We start from the raw sequence: 23929 nt of genomic DNA, 5'->3' as shown, positions 1-23929 counted from the left end.
TACCATATGGACAGAACAAATACAAAGATTTGTGTGACTTCTATTTTACAAATGTAACGGACATTAATCTTTCTATCCCCTCTGTATAGTAACTGTGAGTACTCTATGAATTACTCTGTACAATCTCTTTTATCTTTCGAAAAAGTACAGTATTGCATTGATCTCTCGAGGGGGAAAAAAATAACAGAGTATTACCAATTCCTGACTAACTGTATGTATGTAAAAAGGAGAAAATCAAACTAGGGTATCAATTGATGAATCTGGCGATTTCTCATCGACTTGCTTTCGAATGTCTAATCTAAATGTAGCATCCCGTAAATTAAATTGCAGAAGAAGAAGTGTGGAGGTGATCCTTGAGCCGAAGTTAAGGTCAAAGCTATTAGCTAGCTTAATTATCTATCACCACAACATTTAGCTAATCTTTCCTCTTTCAACTTCTGCCACAGACAGAGCATTTCTCTGGGGCTTTGGTAGTGTGCAACAACAAACTGATCTCTGCACCCTTCGTTGTACACACGTGGTTCATTTATGTAACTTACTTGCATTCCAAGTTTCTTCAGTTGTGCTATCCAGATCCCCATTGCCACATCCTCCAGCTTGAACATCTGTACCAATCGACCCTAAATTTAGCAAGAGACTTGATGTACTTTCACGTGCAGGGCAAAACTGCAAGCCCATCTGTGTTTACTTACCTTTAAATGGCCTTTATGTCTCTTAGCAACTGCCTTAGCTATGTCATATGATACCACATAACCAGGACCATGTGCCCAAGGGGGGTAAGAAATCTCAGGCCATTCCTTCAAAATTAGAGAGTTTTTAGAGATGAACTCATCTGTAAGGAACTTATTTTGATAGTTGCAGTAAAGAAAGTTACCTCAGGGCTGATATACCATTTACTATCAGGACTCCGATGAGGCCTTGCATCAGCATTGATGAGACCATATAGCAAGCCCTGCGTCACATTTGCTCTATTTAGAGAAGCTAAAACTTCATCCACGCGAACAAAAGCATCATCATCTGTTTTCATCACGTACTTAGCTGAAACAACTTCTGTCTGTCAAAAACCATAAAATAAGACAACAGGATAAACAATTTTAACTTTGGAATAAAAAATAAATAAATAGAAAAACAAAAAAAAGAAGTAAGAGCTTACCCCAAAGATGCAGATAGCTACGGTCTTCCAGGTTATAATACTATAATAGTCAACAAAAGGCATCAGCTGAATGTCTCTATATGTTTGTAACTCGGTCCAAAGTTCCTCATTCACAATCTGGTTTTTATGCTGTGGCAGAGTGCAATCCCTTTCAGTATTTAGCTTCAGACGTGCATGTATTGAGAAGACAAAAATAGTGAAAAATGGTACTCACCAGTCCGACAAAAAAGCGTACTGCAACAGCTCCTGCCTTCACAGCAGGGTACTGCATCCATGCTCTCCGAACAGCCATCCTTCGCTTGAAATTGTTCGCTGTAGAGAAGACACCAATGAATAGGTCTAGCCGGTGATGCAGGGGAAGTGGAACTGATCTCAGATCTTCAAGGTCAACAATCTCATCTAAAACCTCGGATGTGGGTAAGCCACTGGCCAAGACTGAAATTAATTCCAAGTCTCCAGATATCCTTACTTCACTTACAAGCCACGGCTCCAGACTCTGAAATCATCACAAAAATTGCAGAAGAGTTTGGAAGCATAAACACGTAAGCATACACTGCGTTCACAGAGAAACAAGTGAAATTAATTACTTCGCGGAAAGCAAAAGATGTTATGTGCTTTCCATCAACCGTCATCTGAATTCCTTCTTCTCCCAACCTCAGCGTCATAACAGACAAGTAGCCTTGCTTGAAAGGGAAATACTGGCTAGCTCTAGTTTTGTTCCTCTCCATTGATGAGCGTAAGGAAATGTATGAAGATTCATTTCCTGTTAACTTTCTGCCCTCATTGTTACCCACAATTTCATTGCATTGCTTCAGCTCATCCACTGCTTATTATGCAAAAGAAAGACTCTATGTTAAATGAGAAGCAACAAGAAGCTCTAATGCGACCATGCCTTTGCAGTTCTATTCAATGATCTTCAAATGACCTCAATAAGCTCAGTATTCTCTTGATTTGTAACACATAATAGTGCAGCAAAGCAATGTCACAAAACCAAGTGTTTTCCAAATGGAAATATAGAGATACCAAATTCTAAAAAAGATGCAAAATTGGGCTTATGTCCTATGTAGACACCTAAAACAATAAAAAGATCAACATTCTACTCGAGTTACTGGCATACAAGAGAGAACTGATGCATCAGGCCATAAAATTTATTTCAGATTGCGAAACTCTAAAAACAGAGGAAATGATGTATACCAATACCTTTCTTATTTTTACCGGGAACTGGCGAGGGGCACCGCTCCTCTTCACCCCAATCTTGTGTTGCAGTCCATGTGTTTTGAACAATTACAGGATTCTCGGTTACTTTATCACCATGAAGTCGTACATTGTAATGCAAAACTAAAGGAGGATCTGCCTCCCCTGGAGTAGGCTCCCCGGTAAGATCAATTCGAAAATCACCAAGAAGGCCATTTGGAATGCCTATTATAGTAATAGAAGAACCCTGAATCAGGCCACAAGGAATCCGTAGTCTATAACCACTATCACCAAATCCTGTGGCATTAATATTACTAAGAAAATGTGGACATTGTTTCTCCTTCACTTTGTGAACTGAACTTCCATTTAAGTCACCATGTTGGTCCTTTCCAAAGGAATCCATAAGATTGTCCCATGCAACTCCAGCTTCTCTAAAAGCCTCTACTGCATTAGGCAAGCCCTGAGAGTACTTAATCAGATGCTTCATCCGATTCCACGTCATCAAAGAACTTTGCACTTCTTCAGAGAAGTTCCTTCTAAGAAAAAGACCAGACACCAATGTATCCGCAGAAATAACTTGATTAGCAGAATCTTGAGGTTCAATGGTAGGTGGAACAGCATCTTGGTGCGATTCAAGTGGATCAGTTGAGTTGATGGTAACGGGAACAAACAGAGTGCTCTCCCCAAATGGGTTTTCCAGCACGGCATGCCTCAGAACTAGTAGCACAAGAAAGAACCCAATCAAACCGCCGCCAAACCATTTCTTCATTTTTCTTTAACACTTTCACATCAATGGTTAACAAATCGAAGCCTATACACTCGCCTAGTCTCTTAAAGTGCCTCTCTAGCTAATATTGTACCCACTACAAGACGAATCCACACAACCCAAGTGATGATGAAACTGAAATTGATGATCTGCAATTGAAGAACAATACATCCTTGTATGAAATCACTTGTAGCAATGTTTTCTGTTTTACGAAAAAGGTCTAAAAAGTAAAAACTGTTGCAACACATTGAAAGATTCCAAATTTCCAATTAAAAATGCTACACGAACTATGACCCCAAAATAAACCAAGCCGGTTCAGGACTCTTTAACGGTTATAAACTCCTATTAAATTCAAAATACAGTGTCACCGACTCTTAGAAGCAACAAAACCCCATCTCCAAATTCTAAAATCACGACCAAAAAAAAAAACTGACCAAGAACGCTAGAATACAAAAAACTTAAACAAAAACCAACCATCAATTACAAACTAACCCCAGATGAGAAAAAAGTAATCACATATCAACTTCATCTGCATTCATTAAACGAACTGCGTCAATTCAAATAACAGCAGCAGAAGATACGTAAGATTACTACATAAACATATACCTTAAAATCAGTTCTGCAAACATAAGAGAAGATGCAGACACAGAAACTAGAAAAGGGCTTAGAAACCAAGAAAATACGAGTAAAGAATGAAGATTTGTTGTGTTGTTTGGTGAAATGCACTGTTGTTTGTAAGTTTGAGACTTTTAAGCTTATTAATATTCTATTATTATTAAATATTACTAATTATTATTTTTATGAACTTGAAGTCTACGCCAAAACAAACAAAGTGAAAGCGGTTGTTGTTCTGATCAGGTGTTGCTTTTGCTGTCTTGTGTTGTGTCTTCGGTAAATACAATCTAGGACGATCTATTTTCTTGTAAATTACCAATCATGCCACTGAAAGATAGCCAGGTTGTTGACAGTTAATATGTGTAATATGTAATGTTGCCGGCTCGCCGGGCTTTCTGAGTTAGAACTTTACGACATTCAGACTGCGTAAGGAAAAAGAAAAGATTTACGTGTAGCTTTGACTGGATTCTTTTCTTTTCTTTTGCTTTCTTTCTATTTCGTGGGGGCTTGGAACTTTGACTAGTTCCTTGCACCAAAAAGCAAAAACTCTTCTTAATTATTGCAAATATTTATTTATTCATGGAAATTTTAGGTAGGTTCTTCAAAATTTAATTTAATTTGAATAGATCAATTCAATTCGAATCAATATAGATAAATTAATTTTAAAATCATACCGTAAAATTTTTCTTAAAAGATCTATTTTAGATGAGATGTCACCCATCATGTGGAATTAAATTAATTTGTAACAATTTTAAAAAAATCTTTTGTCATTTGATGGGTGCCACCTCCACGCACCAACTCATTTGGGACGAATTTTCTGGATTTTTTTTAGATAAGTAGCATAATTTTTATTTTAATGATTATAAAGAATTAGATTTAGGGGTGGCAAAACGAATAAACAAATAGAATTTGAATCGAATCGTAAACGAATTGGGTCAAAATTCTATTGATTCGAATTCGATTCGTTTATTAAATAAATTGAAATCTCAGAATTTGGATTCAATTTGTTTATTAAATGAATATTCGGTTCAATTATTTAATTCATTTAGTAGAATTAATAAATGAATCGAATCGAATCCGGATTCGTTTTTATTCATTTATCCTATTACGAATGCATAACGAATCGAATTGAATCAGCATTTGTTTACAATTCATTTAGAAAAATATAATTAATAAACAAAATTAAGCAAAATAAAATATAAAAAATCCACAAATTTAATATCCTACAACAAAATACAAATAACCCAAACCATATTCTATGATTAAATATACAATTATCCAAATACGAAATACGAAATCCTTAATAATATAAATAACCTTCAAATTTTAAAATATTTTCAAATAAATTTAAGGATAAAAAATAATTTAATTAAACAAATAATAAACAAATCGACCTGTATTTGATTTGTCTATGACCCATTTATTAAATGAATCTAAACGAATAAACAAACCAATATCTTTAAACCCAGATTCGATTCGTTTAATTAGTGAATCAAATCGAATTCACCTATTTATTAAATTAATCAATTGTTTCAAACTCAAACCCATTTTATTCACATCGAATCGAATAAACGAATCTTGACTCATATTGTCACCCCTAATTAGATTAGAATTATATATTGAAATATTAAATTAGTTTGATTACGCGAATAATTTTACTAGAAAAATAAATACAAGAAACTCATCAGATCTAGGGCTAAATTACGGTATCCCATGAATTATGTGAACACAAGGCTTGTTAACCAAAATGGGGACAATCGTGAAACTAAGTCAGCGATTTCATAAAGCTATGCTTGTTGCCTAGTTCTATTACCGTTGGTACTTATTTTTCAAGTGTTTGTTCAAAGCCTACCAAATTGGAGTGGTTACAGCAATATCACAGCGCATGAAATTATGATCATATAAATATTTGACCACCTTTCCCTTTCTTACCGAAAGCTATATATTTAAGTTAATGCACTAGCTTATATCTTACATTGTGGGCATTAGTTCTCTTCTTGGCCTCTTAATTGCTACCATCATTTTGTTGCATTCAGTGCGTTCCTTACCCACCTCTACGGTCTTCTGTTTAGTGTAAAATTAGTGTATAAAAAGGTTTGGAAAGTAGACATTGACGGTGTGTTTGTTACCTGAAATTAGATTGCAATCTATCATTCTATTAATTAAAAAAATAAATTGTATAATAATTTAATATAATTGACAATAAATATTAAATTATTTTTAATTCAATAAATATTAATATTAATAAAACAATAATATTTCACATAATATAGTTCATGTTACACTAAACATAATACTATTTAACATATTAATACAATACATGTAATATAATATAATTAATACTAAAATAATATAATATAGTATATCAAACACACCTTAATGAATTTTCTACCACTCATAAAAATTATGACGTGCCCTAATTTTGGGACATGATTAATTAGACCCATGAAAGTCCAAATTTCCACCACCTCATAATATCCAAGTGTATGGTTGTATAATTCATCGAACCAAAGAGACGAAAAGAAGTGTACATCTATGCGGATGGTTGATGGTTATGGTTTTTGGCTGCATTTCATGATTCAGCCTGGACTTTTCCCGGGACTGATATACGGTTGCAGAAGCACTCGGTCATGTATATAAAAGCTCTCGGGTGCGTTTTCTAGACCCTTCAAGATGTTAGACTAATTAAGCAAGTAATATCAACTCAAGAAAAGCCAAATGGAAGTGCTGGAAACATCCTATTATCATTATTTAACAAACGGTTCTTCACTTTCCCTCCCGAGACAAATTTTAACCACGAAGTCAGAAACCAGAAGCAGAAATCAGCTTAACAAACCAAGTGAACAACCAATGTCTCCTGCCGTGTCTCTGTCCATCTCCCACCTTCCAATCTGCAAATCTCAGGACGTTGCAAAAGATACCCACATCCCAAAAAGCACTTTCAGAGAAAGTCCTTTTCATAAAACACCTACCGATGTCAAACTCAGTAAAAGAAAGCTGTTAAATTCCACTGCCTTGGGGCTTTTAGGAGGGTTGTCTCTGGCTCAGCCAGCAAAATCAACTGAACCTGAGAGCCCCATTGAGTATACTTCGAATAGAATGACTTATTCAAGATTCTTGCAGTACTTAGATGAAGGTAGTGTCAAGAAAGTAGATTTGTTTGAGAATGGAAACGTTGCGATCGCTGAGATATTTAATCAAGCACTTGACAAAATCCAGAGGGTCAAAGTTCAGTTGCCAGGATTGCCACAAGAGTTGCTGAGGAAAATGAAAGAGAAGAATGTTGATTTTGCTGCTCGTCCAATGGAAATGAATTGGGGAGTTTCTTTACTGGACTTCCTAGCAAATTTTGGCTTTCCATTGTTACTACTTGGCTCTTTGTTTTTAAGATCATCTTCTGTAAACAGTCCTGGAGGTCCTAACCTGCCATTTGGCCTTGGAAGGTATGACTTGGATTATATATTTTTGAAAATTCTCAAGCGCGGGCACTTGTAATTTGTTAAAATTTGGATAGGTAGCTATTTGTAGGAAAAGCTGAGCAAATTTTTTGTCGTTTAGCAATTCTCTGTATAGAGATATGTAATTTTAACAAAATGCCTACGTCCGAAAGATAGGAATGATCATAGCATCCATTAATATTGTATTTTTCCTGTAAGCAGGAGCAAGGCCAAATTTGAGATGGAGCCTAACACAGGAGTGACATTTGATGATGTTGCTGGAGTTGATGAAGCAAAACAAGATTTTCAAGAGATTGTGCAATTCCTTCAGACACCAGAGAAATTCGCCGCAGTTGGTGCAAAAATTCCAAAAGGAGTTCTATTAGTTGGGCCACCAGGGACAGGAAAGACGCTGTTGGCTAAGGCCATAGCTGGAGAAGCAGGGGTTCCCTTTTTTTCTCTGTCAGGATCGGAGTTCATTGAGATGTTTGTTGGTGTAGGAGCTTCAAGAGTAAGAGATTTGTTTAACAAGGCCAAGGCGAATTCGCCATGCTTGGTGTTTATTGATGAAATAGATGCAGTGGGGAGGCAGAGAGGAACTGGCATTGGTGGAGGAAATGATGAACGGGAGCAAACTTTGAACCAGTTGCTTACTGAAATGGATGGTTTCACTGGGAACAGTGGTGTGATTGTTATTGCAGCTACAAATCGGCCCGAAATTCTTGATTCTGCTTTGCTTAGGCCTGGAAGATTTGACAGACAGGTAAGTTATATTTAAGTAACATACACTCTTTGTTTGAGCTTGGTTCACGTAACAAGCATGCTTGGTATTGGTTTTGCACTTGAGCCTTTACCTACCTAGCTTAAACTTCTACGTCAAGCGGTAACTTGAGAGATTTTGATTAGACATCATCCGACATTTGTGTTGTTTTTTTGAGCAGGTCAGTGTTGGGCTGCCTGATATAAGAGGGAGAGAGCAAATATTAAAGGTGCACAGCAACAACAAGAAGCTTGACAAGGATGTATCTCTCAGTGTTATTGCCACGAGGACTCCAGGATTCAGTGGTGCAGACCTGGCAAACTTAATGAATGAAGCTGCCATTCTTGCTGGTAGGAGAGGAAAAGCCAACATTACTCTGAAAGAAATTGATGATTCAATTGACCGAATTGTGGCCGGAATGGAGGGCACCAAGATGACTGATGGAAAGAACAAGATCCTGGTTGCTTACCATGAGATTGGACACGCTGTTTGTGCGTAAGTATATTCAGGGCTTGTTTGCTACTATAAAATAGAATCACTAGTTGAGAAAACTTTTTGGGAAAAATAAAATATGTTTACAAATCGTTCTAGCTTCGTGCTTTTAAAATAAAGCTGAATGACAATGGTTATAAAAAAGTACTAAATATATTTTACAGGACATTGACCCCAGGACATGATCCAGTGCAGAAAGTAACTCTGATCCCTAGAGGCCAAGCTCGAGGGCTAACATGGTTCCTTCCTGGGGAAGATCCTGCACTCATCTCCAAGCAACAGCTTTTTGCCAGGATTGTTGGAGGACTTGGAGGAAGAGCAGCTGAGGAAGTGATTTTCGGAGAAGCAGAAATCACAACTGGAGCAGCTGGGGACTTGCAGCAAATTACCCAGATAGCAAGACAGGTTTTGTAACATGCTTCCACAATGTGTTCCGCTTAAAAAATTTTCTGAACTTTCAATCTGTTGCTAACAATTTTTCTTAGTTTGTTACACAGATGGTAACGAGGTATGGCATGTCCGAAATTGGGCCATGGACACTGATTGATCCTTCAGTGCAAAGCAGTGATGTCGTGATGAGGATGTTAGCAAGAAACTCAATGTCAGAAAAACTTGCAGACGACATTGATACAACAGTGAGAAATATAATTGAAAGTGCTTATGAGGTTGCAAAGAATCACATAAGGAATAACAGGGAAGCCATTGATAAGCTTGTGGATGTGCTTATGGAGAAGGAAACACTTTCAGGAGATGAATTCAGGGCGGTTCTATCAGAATTTACTGATGTATCTGCAGATCAAGTTGATAGAACTCCTATCCGAGAGTTGATTAGCGCCTAAAGAGTGTCATTAATAGATTGTACCCTTACTTTGTAGTCATGCTGCAGTACACAAAATTTAGTAACTGAAGCAAGCAAATCTTGTACATTTTTGTATCCATGGTACAAATTTACAGCACAGTAGGAGCTTTCAATCAACAAAATTACTATTTTGTCTTCCTATTTTGGCATTCTTTGACATATATATTTTGAAACATGTTCTCAATATATATGTAGTTTTACAAAGAATTGTTGCAACAGATATAAAATAACTTTATTTGTGAGATATTGATCACATAATCCAGATTCTATGAAAGCGAACATTTTCCCTTCTTTAATTTTTCAATAGATCTGTTATATTTTATTAAATTAAGCAAGAACCAAGCAAAACACTCTTTTTATGTGCTGCTCATATCAGGCTAAAAAACATAAAATAAATTACGGACCGTACCTTTATATTTTGAGTTTTTCATTCCATGAATTCAAAGGAGGCGAATAAAGAGAAACAACAAACCTAAAGAGGTTATGACATAAATATTATAAGTTTTAGGGGTAAAAATGTGAACGATGAAACTGGGTAAATTTGCTTTTATCTTTCCTGAAATAGTTTCGGCCAACACGGTTCATTGCATGGTTCGTTTTCCAGTCCCAACAACCAATCATATCTTCCCTCCAAAACCCTCCAACTGTAATTCAGATTTGCTCTCTAAAGCCCGCCAATGCCTCTCTTTTCTAAAGCTCTGCTGCTCCAAAAAGCACCTCTATCAAATCCATGCACAAATCCAAGTCTCTGGTCTCCAAAACGACGCCCAAATTTTAAAGGAACTTGTGCGCTTCTGCACTTTATCATCCTCCAAAAACTTAACGTACGCGCGTTCAATTCTTTGTAACTACGTTAATGATTCAGTGCCCATTCCTTGGAACAATCTCATCAGAGGCTATGCCTGGAGTGATAGACCAAGAGAGGCCGTTTGGGTTCTTATTGATATGAAAAGAAGAGGAATTAAACCCACTGAATTTACCTACCCTTTTGTTTTAAAGGCGTGTGCAGAGATTTCCGGGCTTAATGAAGGGATGCAGGTTCAGGCGAATGTTACGAAGAGTGGGTTGGACTCGGATGTATATACTAATAATAATTTGGTTCGTTTCTATGGGTCCTGTAGGAGAAAAAGAGATGCGTGTAAGGTGTTTGACGATATGTGTGAGAGAAGTGTGGTTTCGTGGAATGTGATTATAACTGTTTGTGTTGAGAATCTGTGGTTAGGAGAGGCAGTTGGGTATTTTGTTAAAATGAAGGATTTAGGGTTTGAGCCGGATGAGACCACAATGTTGGTTGTGCTGTCTGCATGTACAGAACTTGGAAATTTAAGCTTGGGGAAATGGGTTCATTTGCAGTTGATTGAGAGAGGAACTGTGTTGAATTGTCAATTGGGTACTGCTCTTATCGATATGTACGCAAAGTGTGGGGCAGTAGGTTATGCTAGGTTATTGTTCGGTAGGATGGAGGAGATAAATGTTTGGACATGGAGTGCTATGATTTTGGGATTAGCCCAGCATGGGTATGCTGAGGAAGCTCTTGAACTTTTTTCAAATATGAAAAATTCTTCAATAAGTCCAAATTATGTCACTTTTCTTGGGGTTCTTTGTGCCTGTAACCATGCTGGAATTTTGGAAGATGGGTACCGGTACTTTCATGAGATGGAGCATGTGCATGGGATTAAACCCATGCGCATACATTACCATACCATGGCGGATATCTTGGCTCGTGCTGGCCATCTAAAAGAGGCCTACACTTTCATAATGAACATGCCTTTTCAGCCTAGCCCAATTGTGTTGAGGGCATTGTTGAGTGCAAGCAGCATTCATGATGCTAAATACCAAGATGGAGTGGGGAATGAGGTGAGAAGGAGGCTGCTTGAATTGGAGCCCAGGGGGAGTCAGAATCTAGTGATTGTTGCAAACAAGTATGCTGAGGTTGGGATGTGGGAGAAAGTATCAAATGTAAGAAGGTTTATGAAAAATGTTGGGTTGAAGAAAATGAAAGGAATGAGTTGGGTAGAGCTTGGAGGATCTATTCATAGGTTCTATTCTGGGTATGATTCTCAGGTTGAACTTGCAGGAATTTACCAGATTCTTGAAACATTGAACTTGCACATGAAGGTACTAAATTTTTAATAGTAATTTTTTATCTGCTTGTATCTCAAACGGTGGATGTCTACGGTCATTTGATTTTTCGGTGAATCATCTTCTACTTGCTACTCCGATTCCGTACCTTACCTTGAGGCTGCTAAAAATATCTGCTAAATAACAAGGCGCTAACCGTATTAACTCCTTAATGAAATCAGGAAGTGACAATGGCATAAACTTTACAAGATGCGGCTGAAGTTTCAAGTTTTTTTTTTTTTCCCTTTATAATTGGTCCCTGTTTCCTTCCTTCCCTTCTTCATTTCTTTGTAATTTGTCCACTGTTTTGCGTACATTTTCTCATTCATTTGTCAGCTTCATGTGCAAGTTCAAGTTCATTAAAGTCAGTGGCTGAGGATCCAATTTGTTTTTTCTTTTTTTTTTTTGGTGGGGGGGGGGGGGGGGTGGGTGTGGGGGGGTGGTGTTGGTGGGTGTTTGGAGTAGCCTTCGTAACGTTTGAGAATTGAAGGACAAAGTTGATTGGTTACTGTAACAGAACTAGAAGTTTAACGTTTTTATACATAGTGTCCGATTATTTGCACAAGAGATACATAAGTACCTACTACTGCTATGAAAACAGCCAATGATACAATGCCAAGAATGGCCATCATTTCACAGCCATATCTACGGTATAGCTGAAGTGGTCCTGCCTAGATATGTGAATAGGGCAATACATACCAAAAGGTTCGAAGAAGGAGCGCGCCAGTATGGATATGGTTGTCTGAGCCAAAGCGAGCTCATTCTTCTGTTCCCAAGGTAGATTCAAAAATGAAAATGAAATAAGGGATACATTCCAAACTGTTGGGGTCGTTGCTTGGCCTCAAAGAATTGTTCCCCCGGTGTGAAACGTCACGAATTGGATGGCAGGCACAATTCTTACTACGAAATCATTTAGCCGTCTACAAAAGGAAAGGCGTCGGTACTGGTACGGAGTCACCGTCAAGACAAACTTGCCGAGTTTGATTGATATGGTGCTAGAGTATAAGCTTGGACGGACCAACCAGGAACACTAGAAGTTTAACGTTTTTATACATAGTGTCCGATTATTTGCACAAGAGATACATAAGTACCAACTACTGCTATCAAAACAGCCAATGATACAATGCCAAGAATGGCCATCATTTCACAGCCATGTCTACGGTATGCACCTGAAATCTTCAGATAACATAAGCAGGGTAGTATAACTGAAGCCGTCATACTCAAAAATGCTCCAACCAGTGCCATGAGGTAGCCGAAAAAAGGGACAACAAGGGCTACAATCACCGTGCTTATTACAAAGCCGGTGCTGATTAGGAGGCTATATGGCCTCTTACTGTACTGAGTTGAAAACCGCATTTTGATAGTATTCACAACTGGTGTAACCATCAATGCATATTTGGCAATGGGATTTACCAGAGTGGTGTATATTGCCACTCTTGAGCTCAATTTTGTGGTTGGTAGATTTAAAGTTATCTGTGATTGAACCTCAGAACCGAACATCAAGTACCCAAAAACTGCCATTGATGCATAAATGAATGTACACAAGAAAAAGCAGACAAGCAGGACCTGCAATAACACAATGTTATGTCATAAGCACAAGTACAGCATTACAAAGCTCTAAAGAATGAAATGAAACAGAAACAAACTTTTACTTACATGAGAGAACTGATGTTTTTTCTTCATGGAAGTATACAGAGTTGGGAAAACAGGATGAGCACAGTAACAAAAAGCATATAAGCTAATAGAAGTAGGGATTCCTTTCCAATTAACAAGTGTTCCCTTTCGATGAAACCCAACTCCATCAAAGGCACCAGTAGAAAAAATTGATCCAAGTGTGATAATAGAAGCTAAAACCCCACTTGCTGAAACATAAGAAAGAAGGCTGAGATTGTCCAACCAAACTGTGGGCAGAATAATAAGGGCAATGATAACAACAAAGCTTTGCTTGGCACCAATTGTCAATCCTCCAACTTCAATTGCAAAGTTTGGAAACAAATTCTCTAAGTTATCTCCTTCAAGTATCAGGAATCCGGTGGCAACCAAGTAGAGCTCTATGTTCATGAAAATTGAAACAATTAGTCTCCCATTCCTCCCAAATGCCCGGTCGCCTATATCGGGATAACTTTTGATGTTAGAATCCAGATCCATGCATCTTTTAATCAACAAGCCTGAATAGAATGTTGCTGCGGCGATAAGGAACAGAAGTAGCAAGCTCAACCATCCCCCTGATGCTAGTGCATATGGGGTTGACAGGATCCCAACTCCTGGTACCAAAATAATTGAAAATTAGTTAGTGAACCACAGTGCTTGCTTAAATGTGAAGAATAAGCATATGGAATGATGCTAATTGAACTCCTAGCTAATATATATGCTCATTGTTCTTCTTTGGTACTCGAGAAAAAAAATAATTCAAAAAACAATTTCAATCAGTGAACTAAACAGATAATAGAATGCTACAACAGATTTGTCTGACAGTTCAATCAATATATTCAACTGATTTTGATTGTTTTAAGAAGAAGCTTAGAAGTAGAACCTGACAAAGCATTGACTCCATTGAAACAAGTTTTGAAGAAAGAGGTTTTGCTTGTTCTTGAATCATCATTACCAAGATGATTTGCTTCCTCATCAACGAGGAAGGGCACATCCAAATTGGAGGCATCATCATTAAACATGGCTAAGGCTTAGTGTGAGTGAGTATGTGAGGAAGAAGAGATGAAGTTCAAAGGTGCTACAAAAAGAGAAAGAGTAAGAATCCAGTGAGAGACTTGCTAATTTAAAGAGTAGATTAGTTGGTAGATCTTGGAATTTTGAGTAGTTTTTATAGCTTCTTCGGCTAAGCTTTGTAACGTGCTGTAATGCAATGCGAAGGTGTCAAAGTTTAAATTGAAGCTAAAGACACATCTTAAGTTTTAAAGGTGCCAGCAAAATTAAAAAAAAAAAAATGGTGTCAGCATTTATTGTCCTAATGCTACAATACAAAAGCTTCCTTATGGGGAATCTGTTTTGACAGTTTTCTGAGTTACTTTCTACTTCCTCCTGGATTAGGACCTGTCTACCTTACAGATTCTGTAACATACGCACCCAATGCATGCACCACACCTGTCCTGCATATGGAGAAAAAGCATTCAATTGTTTTTGTTTGGTAGCTAGCTAACCAATCAGGAGCTGGCTAAGTTGGATCTGTATGTTACAGAATCTGTAACTTAGCCAGCTCCCCTGGATTATGGCATCTATCTTCAAGTGAATTAATAGAGACGCCATTGCTACTTTATTCTAATGCAAATCATTGAAATTTTGACCATGTGATGGGTACATGAATAAATAATTATAGCCTCTCTCTATACATGTATATAGTTTTCTAATATGAGATGTTTTTTATTCATTTTTGTCATTTAATAAAATAGTTTTTGCCAATTCGTAGGTCAGCCAAGGCTCTAGCTTTAATATTCTATACAAATCCAAGTCACTCATATTGTCTGTCTATCACCGCCACTCAAGACCATATTCATCTGCAAGTCATTCACATTGCAATCAACACTCAATCTTATATTAACTGATAGCCTAGTTTTCGATTTCAGCTGATGCGAGGTATTTTCCATTCGATTTGTAGCTAGTACTCTTCACTTCTACGTGCGCGCACGGCAGCCATGTTTTGAATGTCGGAATGGAAGCTTTTTATTGGTTTACCACGAAAATCCGGCTGGGGTTGCTACTCTTCACCTTGCCCGCACTATCAACATCATAAAACATAAAATAATATGAACTCGCAAACAGCTTGTCGATAAAGATGATGACCAAACGAGTCACGCAATTAAGCATGCGGACGATATAGGTGAGCATTAGAAAGTTCAAAGGTAAAATGGGCGGCTGAGATGTTTTAGAAGATTTTAATTATATCTTTAACACAAGGATTTTTTCAGAAACAGCAGACAGAACATACTTGATAGAAATTTCAACATATTAGCATTTTTTTTTAGTATGGTGATGCGTGCTAGTCCATCCATGCCTGCTATTAAAAATTATTTAACTTCTAAAGTCCCCTAAGAATAATTGTGCTATAAAGATCTCAATAATACCATTCCAGAACCATTCACGCTAATCAATCAAGGATTCTCATAAACATCAACGGGATATCAAGTATCAAACCTGCCTTATTATATATAATTTCAATGGCCGCATGAAGCATGTGTGCATTTGAGTACTTGCTTTTTTTTAAATATATATATATAGAGAGAGAGAGAGAGAGAGAGATGTTTGCAACAACTCGGATACTTGTAAACAAGGCAATCGCCTATAATCTTCCAACAAATTTGATTATGTCGCACACGGATGTGGCTAAGGTCCGTCCGCCTAAAAGCTGTGTCTAATAACCCAATACTTGTGCACTTGTGCTGCGCTATTACCAAAACTTGCATTAAATGTTCTTTTGGTTTCAAGGATAACAATCATACTTTATTTGAGTCATGGAGAAGCAGCCAATAACATAAATATCAGGACCACTTTTGATCTGTTCAAGATCAAGTGGGACCGTTTGATTTCAACGCGACGCTGCTTTCGGGTTGCTTCTATAGTTTTCTGTTCTTGACTTTGGTTTTTTATATTATAATTTCGTGAAATGCTTTTGCAACTATTTAAAATCTTTTTCTTTTATAGTGCAAAACAATTTAAGAAAGTTAAAATCCTCTCCTAGTTTCAGTTTTCTCATTTCAAATTAAAGGATTTTATTAAATTAGATCATCGGATATAACACACGGCTAGTATTTTTTTTTCCTTTTTTGAATTATTGACATTACAATTATCGGGGATCTTTTAAAAACCTATTTTGATACAACACAAAATTACATATTTAATATCTCTTATTTTTCCAAATATGTATAAATTGTAACCTTTTCAAATATATTAAGAAGGATCTGTATAGATTAGGATTCTATCTTAATTTAAACTTTGAAAATCTTATGCCACTCAATGTACTTTGGGTCCATTTAAAAACGGCGATTGAGAAATTGAGTGTTACTGATGAGTTGTGAGTTTATCTAAATTTTAAAAATTTTATTTTCCACGTGATCTATGAGGAAAAAATGTCAAATAGACGTAAATCATATTGTATTTGTGTTAAGCAAGCAAGCGGATGGACAGAGAATGACAAGAACAGAAAAGAAAAGAACCTAACAAAGCATTGAATCCATTGAAACATGTTTTGAAAACGGAAGTAGTGGCGGTAGGGTTGCCTTCAGAATTATTTTGAGTCGTTAAGGAATCTTCTGCCTCCCTCAATATTATTTTATTCCGCGTGAGCTGTAATATCAGGAACAATGAGTAGTGAAGAATTATCCATCTATTATTGTTTTGTTGCTTTGATTATTCTCCGTTGGATCTAGAGAAGAGAGATCAGAGATCGATATTGACAGACCAGATTCAACAATTCTAAATTTAATGGGCCTGCCATATATGGGTAGACACAAATTTATTTTATTTCTTTAGTATTTCATTTGTAGAATCCGGAAAAAAATTAAACGTGTAGTATGGCTGGATTTTTCAGTTTACAAGTTTGCATGGAATATAATACAACTGGTAACATTGAGTTGTAATTTTATTCATGATAAATCTTTGTTATGTTTTGCAGCGACCAGTCGGAGAATTATCAGGTCAGGAAGAAATAGTCATACGTTTTTTTTTCATTATTAAAAGGAAAAAAAAAATTCTTCTAAAAACGGAAAGACAATATACAATATTTTTGTCTAATGTAATTCAAAATTCAAACAAATTTAGAATGCAACAAGTAAGAAGAAGTAGAAACTAATTAAATTAATTTTAACAAACAAAAAAAAAATTAATAGATTGATTGTTGTAGCTAGCGTGTCAATTTTGTATCTCACATATAATTATATCATACGATCTTGTTAAAAAAGTTAACAGCAAATGAATAAATGACTCTCAATTATGTAATTAGTGTCACAAATTTCTGTGTAGTATCATTATTAGTATCATTATTTTAAGTATTTTTTAATTAAAAAAATCTTAGGTGAAAAAGAAGTGTCACTTCATACGTAATTGAAGTTGTAAAATAGGTCATTATTAACAGTTACACGTTTCATTTTGTTCCTAATTTTCGCTCTAGTTTTCAAATTCTTTAATTGCACCATATAATACCCCTGATTCAATACAATTTTTTTTAAAAAAAAATATTTAATAATATCGCCTCATCCTAACGAAATTATTCAATATAGAGAGAGAGAGAACAGAAAAATATAAAGCACGTAACAATCGCTTGTAGGACAATTAAGAAACTAATCTCCAGTGATTTCTCTTAATCAGTTTGACTATATTTCTTTGACATTAAAGAGTTTAACTGGAATTAAGAACATAAAAAAGATGATAATGACTTAGGTGGCGTTTGTTTTTTAACATGAAATCTGAATAGACCTTAACTAGTCTGAATTTTGAATAGATCTGAATAACATGTTTGTTTTTTATCTGAATCTCGAAAAATAATTATTAAGTTATTTTTTTTTCAACTTAAAAAACTGAAAATATGTATTTTTACATTTGTATCCTTATTAAATTTGAATGTCAAATAAATAATATATTAAATATCACAATATTTTAACATTTATAAGTAAAACTATATTCAGGTGAATATATAATGATTTTGGAATTTTAATATATAAAATATCATAAATTTTAATTTTATCGTATATAATATAAGAAAGAAAAAACTAATAAGATGCTTGAAACAGTTGATTTACCATTTCATCTTGAAGTTGTCGCATGTAATTTTGATCTTCCATACTTGAGGAGTTGATAACAAAGTGAAGAGGGATTCCGTGATGGCTAAAAAAATAATTATGAGATTATTATGTGGGGGAAAATGTCTATGGGTGAGTTTTGGGATAGATATGAAAAATAAATTATAAAGCAGGGACATTTTTGACATTAGAAAGTAATTGACTTAATTCAGATGTCTCCATTAAGTAAAAAGCCAAAAAAATTGGCTTATTTTATTAAGTTAAAATTATCTAAAAAGGCTCTTTAAGGTATAAAAACAAACACCTCTAATTAACTTAATTAATTAAGTTAAATCACTTTAAGTCATTAAGTTAAAAAATAAACACCACCTTAATATATCATCACCAATAAAAATCCTATTCTTTTCTTCCACGCCTTCACACCTTCAAGTATGTGTGCTATATTTTTGGTTGGCCTCTATCCTCTTTCCTTCACTTACTAAAGTAATTATTTAACAGAAGATGACAATGACCGTTATTTACAATTACATGTAGATTGTGAAACAATTATAATAATTGCTACCAGTTGTTGTTGCCAACCTTGAATACTGTATTTGGATTGGATAGAGAATTTCAAATTAAACAACTAATTATTATTATCATTATTATAATATTTTTCCCCCTCTCTCTATCAACCTTAGCCGCAGTCCGCAGGCACTTCAAATTTTCAAGCCCTCCATCATTGAGGGAGGGGAAAATCGTTTAAATTTTTCTTCATATTAATAATGACATAGTTACTTATCTCTCATTTTGTAAGAGCTTTATCTTTACTTTGTCACTATCGTTTCATGATCTCATTGATATTTAAATCTTTTACTTAGGTATACATCTTCATTATAGTTGAAATTATTCTAACCTATAAAACACATTTTATTAGTATAAATCACTAAAGACTCCCATTTTTTAAAAGGTTTTTATTACTAAATATTTTAAACGTGTCAGGGGCTCATGGGCCAGCACAGGCACGATATAATAAGAGTACGTTTTGGTAGAGCACGCAGCACAACACTGCACGCACTTAGTCTGGGCTGGATTTAGAATTTTAGGCAAGCATGCCTTAAAAGCACGACATGATTAGAGATAGACTAAAGCATGACACATGAAAAAACATGCAATAAGTACGTTTCATTTTTTAAAGAAAATAAGTTTAATATTTTATAATTTTATAAATAACTTGAAATTGAATCTTTCAATATATTTTATTAGTGTACGTTTTCTAAGTTCATTTAATTCTTAGTTTAAAAAAAAAACTCTAATTGTTTTTTGTTTATAATTTATTAAATGAATAGACAATATAATAAAATTATAAATATTATAATTTTATAAAATTATATATTAATGTTATTCTAAACTAAGATTTATGACGCTACATAAGCCCAAGTTGACAATTAACTTAATCTTTAAGAAAAATTTATTATTGTTGTTGTTATTGTTAAGTACTATAAAAGAATTCTAAAATATCGTAATATCTAATTTAGTAGTTAGTATTACATTTTCTTATTATTATTAAATATGGATTTGACTTGTAAACTTTTAATTTTATTGAATTTTACTAAAGGCACATAAACTTAAAAAAAGTATATAGGATCGCCAATAACTTGGCTTGCTTATTGTGCTTTGCATGGCGCCACACGGTGCAGCCCATGGCATGAGGGCCTAAGAAAAAAAAAACACATAATGACATAAAGTACATGATAGGTATGGCAAGGCACGAACACGAACTCACGTGGACTTTCCTTACCGGCCCGGCCCGTTGCGCATCTCTACTTATTACCTATTCACTGGCCCATTTCTTCACTTCGTATGGTGCATTTATTACCACTTACGTGCAATTTTGGATTTAAGAAGAGTTTGCCTTTTAGGCTTTCTTTGATATTTAGGCGAAATCTACTAATCTTTTAGATATATATGTTCTTACGTATACAGTGGCGGATCTAAAAAAATAATTTATCGAGGGCTAAATTATATAATAGTAAAATTTTAAAATTAAAACTTTGAATGCATAAAATATTTGTTAATACATTTATAAGTGTTTTCAACGTATTTTCAAGAATAGAAAAATGTTTGTGATGATGACCTATCATTATTTTTAATTATAGTATAGGCTTTTATAATTCTAAAAGTTAAACTTTAAATTTTGTGAGTTTATAAATTTATAAGATCAATTTTAAAAGATTTAATAGGGACTAATTAGAAATCTTAAATTTATAGGCTCAATTTTATTCTTAAATTTTTTTTTGTAGTCAAGCGGAGCTACAGCCCCCACTGGTCATTTACTACATCCACCCCTATACATATGTATCTAAGCTATTTTATTATAATTTTGTCTCCATAAAAAATATATATATATATATCTTCGATTGAATTTGATTAAAACTTTTACTACGCGCTCAAAGAAAAAAAAAAACTATAACTATAAATATAAAAACAAAACAAACAAATAGTTTCTTGATGTTCTCGCGAGCAAGATGGTTAATTAATTCCCTAAGACATGCTCTCCATTCAACAATGTACTTATTCCATCAAAGATATGACATTAGATTATTACATGTTCTAGCTAGCCAGCTCTTTTGGTACTGCTCTTCGAGCACATCTGCAGAATCAGCTATCAACACAGCAAGCATGCATAAGCAGCATTATTAAAAGATGCTGCATTGGTTCTGTCAGTTCATTGGGATGATCAGAGTGTTATCAACATCCTCCTCTCAAGCTTAGTGGTTTCTGAAGAACCTGATGCTTGCCTCAGTAGTGGTGGTAGCTTGGAGTCCTTTGCAGTCTAGTCTTCACCAGGCACAAATATAAACTCTTACAAATAGTGCTGAATTATTTGTACAAGCGATACATAGGTACCAATTGCTGCAACTATAAAACCTATTGAAACAATGCCGAGAATGGCTATCATTTCAATGCCATATCTGCGGTAGGCCCCTGAAATCTTGAGATAGCATAAGCAGGGTAGTATAACTGAAGCTGTGACACTCAAAAACGCTCCCACCAGCGTCATGAGATACCCGAAGAAAGGGACTACAAGGGCTACAATCACAGTGCTTATTACCAAGGGAGTACTGATTAGGAGGCTGTATGGCCTCTTACTGTATTGAGTTGAAGCCCGCATTTTGATGGCGTTCACAATTGGTGTGACCATCAATGCGTACTTTGTAATTGGATTAACTAGGGTGGTGTATATTGCCAACCTTGAGCTCAGTTTTGAAGTTGGAAGATTTAAGGTTATCTGTGATTGAACCTCAGAACCAAACATCATGTACCCGAAAATCGCCATTGACGCATAGATGAATGTGCACAAGAAAAAGCAGACAAGCAGGACCTGCAATAAATACAATGTTGTATGATAAGCATAAGCTGAGTATTAGAAAGCTCTAATGAACGAATTGAATGAATTAAAAGTAAAAATTTTTCACTTACATAAGAGAATTGATGTTTTTTCTTCATGGAAGTGTACAGAGTTGGGAAAACAGGATGAGCACAATAACAAAAAGCATATAGGCTAATAGAAGAAGGGATTCCTTTCCAATTAACAAGTGTTCCCTTCTGGTGAAATCCAACTCCATCAAAGGCACCAGTCCAAACGATGGATCCAAGTGTGATCACAGAAGCTAAAACCCCACTTGCAGATACATAAGAAAGAAGGCTAAGATTGTCAAGCCAAACTGTGGGCAGAATAATAAGAGCAATAATGACAACAAAGCATTGCTTTCCACCAAGTGTGAATCCTCCAAGTTCAATTGCGGTGTTTGGAAAAAGATTCTCCAAGTTATCTCCTTCCAAGATCAAGAATCCGGTGGCAACCAAGTAGAGCTCTATGTTCATGAAAACTGAAACAATTAGTCTCCCCTTCTGCCCAAAGGCTCGGTCGCCTATATCAGGATAACTTCTGATGTTAGAATCCACATCCATGCATCTTTTAATCAACAAGCCCGAATAGAATGTCACTGCGGCGATGAAGAACAGAAGTATCAGGCTCAACCATCCTCCTGATGCTAGTGCATATGGGGTTGACAGAATTCCAACTCCTGCAGGTAGCCAAACAATTCAATACAACAAAATTTAGCGTTCGACCAAGAACTTTAATTATAAGAGAAACAAACAGATAATAGAGTCCTACAACAGATTTATCAGAAAGTTAACTAATAATGAAGATTGTTTTAAGAAGCTAAGAAGTAGAACCTGACAAAGCATTGACTCCATTGAAACAAGTTTTGAAGACAGAGGTTTTGGTTGTTCTTGAATCATCGTAATGAAGATGATTTGACTCTATTTCCTGAAGCTTGCTCCCAAGCCCTTGTTGCTTCTCATCAACAAGGAAAGGAACAGCCAAAGATGAGGAATCATCATTAGACATGGCTAAGGCTTAAACCTTTGTGTGGGTAACTGAATATGTGAGAAGAGATGAAGTTCGAAGACGCTACACAGAGAGATAAGGTCAAGGAATAAGATTTGGGAGAGACTTTATATATATTTTTAAGAGGGGTAGTTAATTCACAACTTTGGAGCCTTGAGTGGATTTTATAGTTGCTTTGCTAAAGCTTTGAAACGTGTAACGTAAAGTAAAGTCAAAGTTTGAATCACATTTTAAAAGTGTCAGCACGGGTTGTCCTCTTGTGGTCTCCGAGCCGTGTAGAGTTGCAGCCCTAATGGCCTCTTCCTGATTACTTCCTCTTCCATTATGTCACTTTGCAGCCATTGATATTTCACTAGTACATTAATACTGCAACTATACTCATGACTCATGAATTTGGGCAGGGTTATCACACAACTAATGTGTGCTACACTCTCTACTCCTTTCTTCTCTTTCTTTTCAAATCCTTAATTAAATTTTTTATTACAAGCTGCAAATTTTTAATACATTTCTCAACTTATGTATTGTGCAATGAAAAACTAAATTTGAATATTTTTTTATAAAAAAATTGAAAAGTATGGCAAAATATTTTGAGAGACTGAACCACTAGCGGGTTGTATGTTAGCATGATTTATGAATTTAGCACTGACTAATCGGTTTGTTTGGAAATTCGCAATGTGTCTCATTTCATACCTCATGGGTTAACCATCTTGTCTGACAACAATAGAGTATGGTCCACATTAAAGGTGGTAATCATGAGCAAACATATGAGCAGGTTTGATCAATAAAGTGGGTGGCCTCAACAATGGGGTCTGGGTACAATATATCTGATCCACTCATTTGTGTAATCTACTAGTTACGTATAAGAAAGCAGTAGAATCCATCGGTCCCCCCCCCCCCCTCCCAACACAAATCTTCATGCGACCAACAAGTGTAAAACATTTCTCTTTATTCAAGCCGATCTATCATTGATGCATCAGATATATTATGGTCATAACCCTACTCAACCCACCATATGACTACTGCATGTATAATGTAATTATGAAAATGCTTCGTGTCATCGTATATAAAGAGTCAAAAGTACGAATAAGCTTGAGAGCCCTGAGGTGGGAGATTGAGATGTATTAAATTACTTTTAGATTTTTATTGGGGTCCGGCTAAGTATAACCTACAGTTTATCCTATTCAAAATGTAACCTGGACCCACTCTTAACTAAAATAAATTGATAAACTGATATAGGACTGTCATATTTGTTTTTAGATAAATTGATACAGGATTGTTCTAACTTAATTAAAATTTTCGATTCGAGACTTACGAATCCAATCATGTTAAATATTTATTGAGAGAATTTTGCTGCTCTAATGGTCCTATCCAACTTAAATTTGGATTA

The 23929-nt window shown here is 35.5% G+C and overlaps 4 protein-coding genes across 5 annotated transcripts; 1 reads left to right on the top strand and 3 right to left on the bottom strand.

Moving 5' to 3' along the window:
• Positions 1-18: 18 nt before the first annotated feature.
• Positions 19-4098, bottom strand: LOC102614069 (beta-1,3-galactosyltransferase GALT1-like). Of its 2 annotated transcripts, XM_006482541.4 has the most exons (8): positions 3720-4098; positions 2354-3262; positions 1741-1976; positions 1368-1649; positions 1154-1282; positions 875-1054; positions 693-797; positions 19-605 (listed from the first exon to the last, which is right to left on the bottom strand). In XM_006482541.4, the coding sequence occupies exons 2-8, from the start codon at positions 3114-3116 to the stop codon at positions 393-395; spliced, it is 1908 nt and encodes a 635-aa protein (XP_006482604.1). In that variant the 5' UTR covers positions 3117-3262; positions 3720-4098; the 3' UTR covers positions 19-392. The 2 variants fall into 2 exon arrangements, with proteins under 2 accessions (XP_006482604.1, XP_024956033.1); XM_025100265.2 differs by having other exon boundaries at positions 2354-4098.
• A 2217-nt stretch (positions 4099-6315) lies between these two features.
• Positions 6316-11475, top strand: LOC102613766 (ATP-dependent zinc metalloprotease FTSH 6, chloroplastic-like). Its single transcript, XM_006482539.4, has 6 exons — positions 6316-7171; positions 7388-7928; positions 8107-8420; positions 8582-8822; positions 8915-9231; positions 9954-11475. Exons 1-6 carry the CDS (start codon positions 6447-6449, stop codon positions 11407-11409), a joined length of 3594 nt encoding a protein of 1197 aa, XP_006482602.1. The 5' UTR covers positions 6316-6446; the 3' UTR covers positions 11410-11475.
• Positions 11476-11913: 438 nt separating this feature from the next.
• On the bottom strand, positions 11914-14284 carry LOC102613290 (amino acid transporter AVT1I-like). The gene is made up of 3 exons (XM_006482537.4): positions 13931-14284; positions 13054-13661; positions 11914-12963 (listed from the first exon to the last, which is right to left on the bottom strand). The coding sequence occupies exons 1-3, from the start codon at positions 14067-14069 to the stop codon at positions 12445-12447; spliced, it is 1266 nt and encodes a 421-aa protein (XP_006482600.1). The 5' UTR covers positions 14070-14284; the 3' UTR covers positions 11914-12444.
• Positions 14285-20654: 6370 nt separating this feature from the next.
• LOC102612989 (amino acid transporter AVT1I-like) lies at positions 20655-22682 on the bottom strand. The gene is made up of 3 exons (XM_006482536.4): positions 22368-22682; positions 21606-22213; positions 20655-21507 (listed from the first exon to the last, which is right to left on the bottom strand). Exons 1-3 carry the CDS (start codon positions 22540-22542, stop codon positions 20989-20991), a joined length of 1302 nt encoding a protein of 433 aa, XP_006482599.1. The 5' UTR covers positions 22543-22682; the 3' UTR covers positions 20655-20988.
• Positions 22683-23929: the final 1247 nt, after the last annotated feature.

This window comes from Citrus sinensis, chromosome 6, assembly GCF_022201045.2.
Source record: "Citrus sinensis cultivar Valencia sweet orange chromosome 6, DVS_A1.0, whole genome shotgun sequence".
NCBI classification, from domain to species: domain Eukaryota; kingdom Viridiplantae; phylum Streptophyta; class Magnoliopsida; order Sapindales; family Rutaceae; genus Citrus; species Citrus sinensis.
The sequence above is the reverse complement of the archived record's forward strand: the minus strand, read 5'-3'. Positions and strand labels throughout refer to the sequence as shown.